Raw genomic sequence first — 11326 nt, forward strand, 5'->3', positions numbered from 1 at the left:
TTCACCAGGACTCACGTGCATGCACTGACAGCACAAGTGAAGATTAATACCAAATGTTACAATGCCACATCGACTTCTCAGCCTTTCTAAAAGCAACATTCAGAGCATGTTGTGATGAATGTGTGCAGTGCATGTAACATGTCTGAATGTGCAAGGAAATGTTCAAGGGAATGTTTTTAGAGCTGAAATTCAATTGTTTCCTTATGGAACGATTTGATTGATGTGCCTCATGTTTTTATGAGCAAGGCACAAGCCGAAAGAGAGAGATGGCTCCTAAAAACCCAAGGTGCTCAAAGTTAAAAACAATTGTTCAACTTTTGAAGTCACATTTTTTTTCAACAACGGTACACAAACTGACACCACTCAATAATATCTCAACGATTAACTGGGTTGCCTGTACACAGTGAAGACAAAGTCATCATCACACTGGGGTCACTAAACACTGGGGTCTCCTAAAACCAATAGACTTTCCCTAACTAGAATCACTTGAAGTTTGTGTTTTTGTTGTATAACCAAATAGTACTCTAACCAGTAGCGGCTCCTGGGTTGACAAATGGCTATTTGCACCCCTGGTACAAGTAGCAGTGTATGCTATTCATACCCTGGTGCAATAAGAAGTGAATTATATTCGTACCCCGGTGCACACAGCAATGTGTCCTATTAGTACCCTGTCTGGTACAAATATCGATGTATGCTATTCGTATCCCGGTGCACACAGCAATGTGTTCTATTAATACAGCCTCCCCCGTCTGGTACAAATATCAGTGTATGCTATTTGCACCCCTGTGCATTTATTCTGGCATATTGATCACACAATGTAATAATAATTAAAACATGTTTTTTTGTTGTTACGTTGGTAAGTGAGCAGAGGTCATACACTTTTTGCTAAATGCACTGGGGTATGATGTAACAAATATACTGTAATACAGTAATACATATGAATGTAGTGGGATTGCAGTTCATTGGCTTTACAGGAAGATGGAGATTTGATATTGCAACTGATACGATGGATGTATGTATCCATTATCTTGGCCTTGATCATTGTAACGTGGGGGCGTTAGCTCTGGGGTGCGCTGGTGCAGAATTTGAGAATTGTTTCACTCACCTGGTATGCACTCGGATATAAGTGGGAGTGTGTTGCATTTCCTCGGTGTTCCTGGCCTAAGCCAGATAAACAAACCTGTAAAGAATGTTCAGACGTGTCTGTGGGTTTCATGGAAGAACAACACATTGATATTCCTTTTCGCAGAATATAGAATGGAACACCCCTACATTTTCTTAGAAGAATTAATTACCGACTCCGATTTTTAGGGCTACGGCTCTTTCTTTCTATGGCTAGGCTATGAGCGAAATCTGGGGAATGGAATCCCATAATGTTACCACTTGCGGTCAAAACACCATGTTCATGCATTATTAACCTATGGTTAACCTACTTAATAGTTATTTTATTCATAAGAAGTGAAGTTTAAAATGTTGAGATTCCAGACAAATAAAAGCTACAAGGTAGGTACCGGTAATCAGCTCATTAGTGGAGAACTACTTTGGGGGAAAAACTCAAGAGGGAAACAAATTAACCGAGAATTTAAAATCGAAATCAAAATCCACTGGAGCTCCAAGCGTAGGCTTCACGCCGCATTACACCACTCAGCTCTCATAGTCAAGTTCAAGTTGTTTATTGTCATGTAGGCCTAGGCCTACTCATAAAAGAAATGATAAGTAACGAAATTATTGTGTTCAAGAGCCAGCTCAACTTTAAAGAGTAAATTAAAAGTAGGCTATTCATTAAAAAGGTAAATATTCTGTGTGTAGCCTATGGGGGTAAATTAATATTAAGTGACACATGCACGTAAAAGGGCAGTTTTTACGAACTCCTTGGGGAATGATTTGGAAAATTTGAGGAAGCTTGAACTATCAAATAGGATGGCGGCAGACAAATGGCCAGTGAAGGAAAATCTGGCGGTAGCGGTAACTATGATTGTCACACACTTCTTAGGCAATTTGCGCAAAGTTAGAAGCGGACCTGCGCATCCTGGACACCGGTATGTTTTGCACAAAGGCACGGGACATCACGTAGGCCTATCGTTCTCATGTTGGCCACAAACTTGTCTGTAACCTTGTGTGCCTCCACTGCATCAATTGCTCTTTTCAGCAGCTGTGCATAGAGTACATCTACACGGGGCATGATCTTGTAGAACAGGTCTAAAAGGAATAAAAACTCGGGATCTAAGAACATTCGAGAAAACCCTTTAGCCTCTCTAACTGACATTGTATCAAAATCTCCAGATGTTTCAATTATTTCGAAACACTCCAAAATAAGCTTTTAAATCTTTTCGGAGATCTTGTGAAAAAAGCGGAGAAACCATAGAGATCCAAAAAGAAGACACGCACTGAGGATGCTGCTGACACAGCCTTTTCCATCACCAGGTTCAATTGATGTGCATAGCAATTAGGGTACACGTCTTGCACTTTCTTACGCACTCCACCAGATGCTCCTCTCACTAGCCCCATCAGATGTCTGTGCAATCAGCCTTACTTTATCTGTGTCACTCTCAGGTGAACAAACTAGGCCTACACGATTTCGCACTTACACTGTAGCCCTCATCGAGTTGTGCTGCAATATTAGCTTTCCCCAGCATGGCTAATTTGCACAACTCAGATGCTAGCCTCATGTTTTTTGCCTTCTCTGAAAATGTTTCATGTCACACACACCTACACTATCCTACTCCAAACATCCCCTTGTCCCCCAGAAGATCGGAAAAGCAGGCATGGAAAACAGAACATTTTATTGCGTTTAGGACAACCAGAGCTTCTTATCAGACATATGGCCTACCACGAACGTGAAAAAGTCTGATTAAATGACCGACTCTTGTCCTTTGTTTGTTGGTATAGATAGATAGATAGCTAGATACTTTATTGATCCCCAGGGGAAATTCAAGGTACGATGTATACGATGTTAATGTCGGGCTGATCAGGTCCTAGGTTTTTGATAGCTAATTTCTTTAAGAGAAACTCCACACTATTGCACACACACTGTTCACTCGCCATTTTTCAACTGTCTGTCTGATCTCACAAACTTTGTACGGACTAATACAGTAGGCATACTACAGTAGGCTACAGTAGGCATATTACAGTAAGTTCTGACATCGTATAGGGTGGGCAGTGGCATGATCTGCCCACCCGACCTTCTACTAACCGCGCTCTAGCTGCAGTTCCATTATCGGTCGACAGATTTACATAGACAAACAGCAGACGCTGTTCAATTTCTTCAGGGCAGTGACCAGAAATGAAATGTAACGTTACAGTAGGCCTACAACAACTATGGAAATGATCAACTTTGCGATCTTTTCGAAATGTCTTTGCAAATCATACAGAAATGTAGCATGATTGAGTACTTTGCCACTGATTACAATAATAAACAAACAACATTTTATTTAAAAAAATATTTTGTGGATCTACTTTTATAGTGGATGAATCGTTAGTAGGGCTCTGCTCCTACTGCCCAAGTGAACGAGCCGCGTCTGACTCTAACTGACGCTAGTATTCATCTGAAGAAATGCTGTATGAGTCAAGTAGCCGCATGCTTCTGTCTCTGGTGCAAGTTTAGCTTCAGTCTCATGGTGTAAGAATGGTGTTGGTCCTGGAGTTGAAAGTATTTTGTATGTATGAGGTAGTATGAGCTCCCAGCAGTGTGTTGTTGTGAACTGCAGGTTTATGGGCCCACCTCACGGTGAGGGCATCGTGCTGGACCAGGAGGATCCGTTCTGGTGCCAGGCGCTGGAGGACCTGGAGACCTGCGGTCAGTCGGAGCTGCTGAGGGAGATTGAGGTGAGCCAGTGGCAGCGCATCTGCACGACACACACACACACACACACACGCACACACACATACTGCACACACACACACACACACACACACACACACACATACTGCACACACACACACACACACACACACACACACACACACACACACACACACACACACACACACACACAATTTACACAGTCACACACACACATATAGTATTTCCATAGAAAGAAATTACTGACTATTATCTAATTACTTGCTTTTTTTTTTTACAAAGAAAATGTATAAGAAAATATAGTCTGTATTTATAGGCCTATAGACCCTTTCGACTGCAGAAACAAACATGGGCATTCCTAAGGCATTTCCAGGGGCACAAAAAACAACATTGAGCTAATGGTAACTTGGGGACAAAACACCAGTTTTATGTAAAGTCGATCTGTGATGGAGAGTAAGTTGGATAGGGAGGACTGTGTAATGAGATGAGATGTAGGGATTAAGCGTAAGTGTCTTCTGTTGACCAGATTGGTGGCAGAGATTGAGAATTTAGAATTTCTAGAATAGAAGTAGAAAAAAGTGAATGAAGAAAACGGTATGGTAAGTATGTTCCAGAACGTGGATAAATCGACAGGCAAGGTCATTTAGAAGAGTGAAGGAGTGGCCCAATTAAGCTTAATTCAAGTCAGCATAACTGATTTGATCAATATGCTCTGTTTGATAAGAACCTATAGGCTACTATGATCCATCGCTTGTAGAGAAGGACACATGGATGCAGATCTGTGCCGGATTGACCTCACTATGCCATATTACCTCACTACATCTCAACGGCCCAAATGCCAGCATGGGTGCGAGGCTGAAATAGTGAGCCTGGAACGGGCTCGGCGGAGCCGTTGCTGCATGGGTCTCGGGGCTCAGCGGAGCCGTTGTTGCATGTTGAGTCCAAGCTCAGTGCATCCTATCTGCGGCAGCCTTAAGCAACAATTCGACCTGGATTGGAAGAAAACTGTTAAAAGGGGGATTGGAGAGTGGTTGATCCTAAGACCGACTGCCTAGTGACTGGAGCCGACTGGGACCTGTAGGCATTCGCTGATTCCTGATGGAAAGTGGAAACCGTCAAAATAACCTCCCCAAATCATGCAACCTGACAGTGAGGTCATCAGTAAGCAATACTTCCATGTGAAGCACTCTACACTTCCATTGATTACCCAGTCACAAGCATACATCAGGAAACAACGGATCCCAGATACAGACTTCTCCACACCCAGTCCTGCCCCTGACAGGCTTATGACATGCTAACTAGCTGGCCAACAGCAGCAGGTCATACACCCAGTTTACGCTCCACGGGGGGGGGCATATTGCAAAACTGGGACAAAAATAGCCACATCATGTGACTTAAACCGTGTGGATTTGCTCACATCCAAAACAGTCTCCCCCAGCACATTCACCGGGTATAAATGTTGACACATAAAGAACATTCAGTGGAGATTCAACGCTCAGCTTGACTTTTAGTCCTCATGTTGATGGAAAAAACATCGGGCTCTGCTGACCCATGGCTAGATCTGGGACAGATCTGGTTCAGGCCCGGCATGCCTCCGGGACAGAGCCAGATCTGACTCATCTGCTGTTTAGGTCTAAACTCAGTGCCCTCGGATGAGGGTGTAAGCAGAGATTAGTGATGACCAGTGTGATATCACCGTAAATATGGTCAAATGATGTGGGCAAGAACTGCTGACTGTGTACATATGACCCCAGATTCATAGAAGCCTCTGGAGGGGTGGTTGTGCCTTGTTGGCATACTTTTACAGCATTTGTTATACCACAACCGTGAACATAAGCAGTTTGCGTTGGTCCTGTCAAGAAATGGAAAGTATTTGTATTTATTTATATATTTTTTAAAAAAAGGGAAAGGATCTTTCACCGTTTCAAACAACCTCTGGTGAGTTTTAAAATACAACCACATAAGAGTGAACGTGTGGCTACCCACAGGCTGCGCTAAATCCCTGGGGCAGCTCCTCCACACACACACACACACACACACTCTCTGTCAGTCTCTCATCAGTTCTGACAGATGCCACGAGCTGAGAAGCTGAGAGACCGGATGAGAAAACCATATGGATATCTCTACTCCCCCTGTCATAGGCGATAGCTCGCTTTCCTAAGACTGCCATTTGCTGCTGTTGATTTCCAACTCAGGGTTCAGGTCTTGATGGTCGCACTGGGAGTGCTAGTTATTTTTAGCAACAACTGTTTAACTTTCAAGGGCCTGTTCCACAGAACTATGCATTTTACGGCAGCGAGTGTTTACACACGATTCCCAAGCACTTATGAGCCTGGGAGACAAAGAGCTGATGAACACTAAATGAAGGCTCTTTTCTGTGTGTGTGTGTGATTTCAGTGGGGAGAAAGTCCACAGATTTTCCAATTTAATTGTCAGTTATCTTAATCCAGATGATTATCATTAGCTTCTTAGAGACCTGTGTAGCTAACAAGCAAATCAATGTAAGGGTGTATAGTAAGTCTGTGAAGTCATAAATGTACCCAAATCATCAGATTTGCCTCAAACAATATTGTTGAAGTGATAAAACAGTAAGGTGATACCAAGGAGCAGTGTGATTCCAGTTTTAAGTTAGTACAATTTGCAATGCGCTGCTGAGTCAAAAAGGAAAGGCAAAGCAAGGATACATCACTGGTACAACCCGAATTCTAGCATTCAAGCGTTTTTTTTTATTCACATATTACAAAGTGTCCCAACTTTTTTTCAGAATTCGGGTTGTATATGGCCATGCTGTCTGGAATGGTAACTTGTTTCAGAGGATACATTATGAATAAGTATGAATTAATTTGTGAAGAAATGGAACACTCCATTTTAGATCTCAGAGTTCAGATTGAGTTCACAAACAGAGCCTATGGCAAAAGCTCAAAAGCTTGAGTGCTTAGCTGTTTTCCAAAATTAAACTTTGCAGTGTTCACATGGCAATGACCTCTGACCCCCACAGGCCTCCATAATGACGGGCAGTGCCCTGAGCCTGGGCGTGGACGGGCACAAGCCCCCCCATGGTGACCCTCTGGGCCCTGTGGGTCTGAACCCTCTCCAGAAGGGCCCGGTACTGCACGAGGGCAAGAACAAGAACACGCTGCGCGTATCAGATAAGACGTGGGAGTCGCGACGCATCAAGGAGGAGATGCAGGAGATCCTGTCGCCCACACCGTTGGAGCTCCTCAAGGTGCCCGTCTCAGGTGTCTGTTTGACTGACTGCAGTATCCACTAGTCCAAACTACACAGCTATGGGAAATCTTTGTCATATGGGAGACATGTGAGACAAATTTGAGATATTGAGATATTTGTCATTTGAACCATAGAGACACATGACAGATTAAATAAAATCTCTGAGCTTTTAGAGATCTGGGGTTTTGTTCAAATGGAAAGGCCTCAGTAACACGAGTAGATTTACAGTATGTTTACAAAACTCGGGAAAGTTGCATCTTCTGATGACGCCACACAGACACTCAGAGCTCAGAGCCATTGAGACAGATGCCAAATTTAAAAGAATGCTAACAACAGAGATGTTTGGGTGGCAGATGCATTTGCATCTATACAAGTTGCAACATCTATTCAAGTTCTTCAGCAGCTCTGTGTGTCAGAGAGAGAGAAAGATATGTGTGTGTGTGTGTGTGTGTGTGTGTGTGTGTCAGTTGAGATCCAGATTCAGTTTTAAGTGTTGTTCCAAAAGACAGATCAGAGGGATCAGCATGGAGAGGTACAACCGTTGAAGGGTAAAGCTTCTAGAGCATTCTAAGGGCTTAAGGGCCTTCCTTGAGGCCTTTGGGGCAGCACTAGGCTTTGTAAGGTATCAGAGCTCTATCCCTGTCTAGTCCAGGCTGGTTTGCCTACATCTTCTCTGCATCAACTCAGACATTTACAATATCTGCTGCTTTGAAAGACACAGTATTTAATTACCATCATATAGTATATGAATTATCTGATTGTTAGTTGTAGTAGTACAATAAATATAGCCACAGCTTATGTAGAATATAACATGGAGCAGTAGGTGGTACCTATACTGTAGATTCTATGGGTAACATAATGTGATGGATGGTATAGCTTACATTGCATGGTATGAATAATGATACTAATCATAATAATACTACTAATAATAATAATACATTTTTTTATAAAACCCTCTTTCAAGACAAGGGCGCTTCACAAAAGGAATTTAAATACAGACAAACACAAAAATAATAAGTCATGGGCATGAATGAAATCAAACAAAACAAGATGCCTGACGGAACGGCTTATGCGCCGGCATTCCCGTAAGCTCAGACATCAAGACATAAACAAATACAAAAGGCCATTCATAAGCGCTTTACACAAAGACGTAGACAAACACGACAAACAAGTCAAGTCAAATTCACGATGGCGACTCTCTTTTGGCGTAACCTAATGTTAGGCTAAGCAACACAGAGCATGGTGTTCTTGAACCCAACCAAGTCCAACCAAGCCCTTGGCCCGTCTGGAACACAGATGGAAACACGGATGAAGTCCTGAGCAGTCAGAATTAGAGTAGCCTGGAGTAGACGCTGGAGCGTGGCGTAATTGGTGTCATGGGTTTCAAGGCGTGGTGTGGTGTAGGTGCTTATTGTGAGGTAATGTCCTTGACTGGCTCAGGTTACCGTGATGAAGGATCCTGAGCGAGATGACTTTGGCTTCAGTGTGTCAGACGGCTTCCTGGAGAAAGGCGTTTACGTCAACATGATCCGACCCGATGGCCCTGCTGACCGCTCAGGACTCAAACCGTTCGATCGCATTCTCCAGGCAAGTATACACACACACACACACACACACACACACACACACACACACACACACACACACACTCATGCATAGTGCATAGTGCATAGGATAAAGAGGACATAACTTCCCATCTACACAGCATGTATATAATTATATTTATGTTTATGTGTCTTAGCAGACACTTTTGTCCAAAGCAACTTACAATGGCATCAATAAACATTTCGTAATACAACAATAAACATTAAATTTCACAGTTTAGGGGGTGCTGTGGCACAACAGACTACAGCGTCCATACCATGTATTGATCCAGGTGCCCACGAGGACCCAGGTTTGAATTGTGGTCATTTCCTGATCCCTTCCCATCTCTCTCCCTCTCACTTGCTTCCTGTCACTCTTCACTGTCCTATCCAAATAAAGGCAAAAAGCCCAAAACATATATACTTTAGAATTCACAGTTTAAAGTAGTCATAAAGCCTAAATAACAATAATAAAAATAATAATAATTATAATCCTAGTATAATACCAATTTTAGTAATAGATAAATTAAATGTAACAGAATAAAACATATAACCATATATCAGGTTAACCTTATTTTTGAAGTACCTAATAATTTCCCAATATTGTAATAACTTTGCCCAATGCTGTAGTGGCAGACCACCAGTTATTGGGGACAAGTGGTGAAGCTCTGTAGACAACCACTCACTATTTTTCTGCCTATTAGTAGGGCTCCCAGTATCAAAACTGCAAGAACCCTATTGTTTTTCTAAGGATTATTCTTGTTTCCCAGAATCTGAATTCCCAAAATCTGTATGTTCCAGAGGCACCAAACTTAATTCCTAGACATGGAGGTATCTTGCACAATTGTAATTACATCACCATGACTCTAGGGGGCGCTGCAATAAAAACACATAGCCATTTTATGTCATCTCAGGCTCCATATGGAATAAAAAAAAAAGAAGTGAAACTAATCTATCTCCTCAGAGACCATCCATCTGACCGTCCATCTCTCTGAAGTTGGTACAGATCATCTACAGACCAAGCTGAACAAATGGGCTTTTCCACATCTTTGATTCGATGCTCATGTTCAAATTGACACATCAATCAAATGTCAAGGCATGGTACGGAATGATCCTATCGCTAGTAATATCTTCTGATTATATTGCTAATATCTTCTGATATACTGTAGGTCTGATCCTAACCAGGTATATATACTCACCGTGATAATCTGTGGATGCACACCAAAATTGAGAAATTCAGTCCATAAGGGGTGCTACAACTGCAACATGTAAATGTCACAAGAACCGTACGTAAAAAAGCCAAATCTGGTCCACATATACCTGGCCAGCTAGCCTTATTTGGTCTCTTTTCCAAAAGTGTCAATTGGCTTGCTCTTAGAAATGGCCGCCAACAGCCAATCAAATTTCAGCAGTCAATATGCCAGTGCAAATCTTCATGAAACTCCACAGGCTCATTCATAATGTTACAAAGAAACTACTACAAATTCTGACAAAAATTGTTCAAAAGGGGCACTATAATTATCACATATTAATATCAAAAGAGCTGTTTAACCTACAAATGTGACATTTAATGCGCTTATTCTTGATCCTATTTGTTGAGAGGCAATAGGAGCAAAAACTGTACTGTACTGTTATTGCCGGCGCACAGCACTCACCTGTCTAGTGCCACTTGCCAATTATTATGACCGCCGCACTAGCCACTACACACGCACACACATACACACACACACACACACACACACACACACACACACACATACTGTAAACACACACACACACATTAACAAACACATACACACAGATAGGTATGTACACACACACACAAGCACACACACAAACGCACATAAACACACACACACGCACATAAACACACACACACGCACATAAACACACTCCATTACTTCCAAGCAAACACACACACACACACACACACACACACATACACACACAGAAGCACATACACAAAAGCAAACACACACATGCACAAACTCATTTACATACACAAAAGTTGCAAGCGCAGGGGGTAGAGTAGGAGATGGTCGCCTACACAGCGTCACCACTTGGCCTCCAATAACTGGTGTCCTGTTTCTACAGCGTCACAAGTTATTACAATATTGGGATATTATAACATTAATAGGTTCTGGAAGATCCCTGCATGACTAGGAAGCTACCTACCCAGTTTGATGCCTGGGGGACTTACAGATTTTGCTGCCCTACTACTTTTAGGGCCGAACTGGGAAACAAGAATAATCCTTACTAAAACAATAGGGTTCCCACAGATTCGCTGCCTGGACTCCTAATATTAGGCAGGAAAATAGTGAGTGTTTGTCTACAGAGCTTCACCACTTGTCCCCCAATAAGTGGTGGCCTGCTACTACAGCATTGGACAAAGTTATTTCATTATTGGGAAATTATGTAAGGGATAATGGACGACACGGTGGTCTGTTCACAGAAGTTAATGCACGGTCGAGGTTGTAAAACGGCCCCGACGCGAAGCGGAGTGAGTGCAGTAAGTGTGTGTGTGTGTGTGTGTGTGTGTGTGTGTGTGTCTATGTCTGGGTGTCTGTGTGTGTGTGTGTGTGTGTGTGTGTGTGTGTGTGTGTGTGTGTGTCTGTGTCTGTGTGTGTCTGTGTCTGTGGGTGTGGGGGTTTGTGAATGCTTCACTGGCGTTTGTCCTAGAGTGTCAATAGATTGCTTTGCGGCCTATGGGAAT

General features: G+C 42.6%; 1 protein-coding gene across 1 annotated transcript in view; it reads left to right on the plus strand.

The window, feature by feature from the left end:
* grip2b (glutamate receptor interacting protein 2b) overlaps positions 1-11326 on the plus strand; it is a 74462-nt gene that overhangs the window by 59687 nt on the left and 3449 nt on the right. The window contains 3 exon segments of the mRNA XM_048254491.1: positions 3708-3825; positions 6801-7028; positions 8471-8617. Coding sequence (XP_048110448.1) covers positions 3708-3825; positions 6801-7028; positions 8471-8617 — 493 coding nt within the window.

This window comes from Alosa alosa, chromosome 10, assembly GCF_017589495.1.
Source record: "Alosa alosa isolate M-15738 ecotype Scorff River chromosome 10, AALO_Geno_1.1, whole genome shotgun sequence".
NCBI classification, from domain to species: domain Eukaryota; kingdom Metazoa; phylum Chordata; class Actinopteri; order Clupeiformes; family Clupeidae; genus Alosa; species Alosa alosa.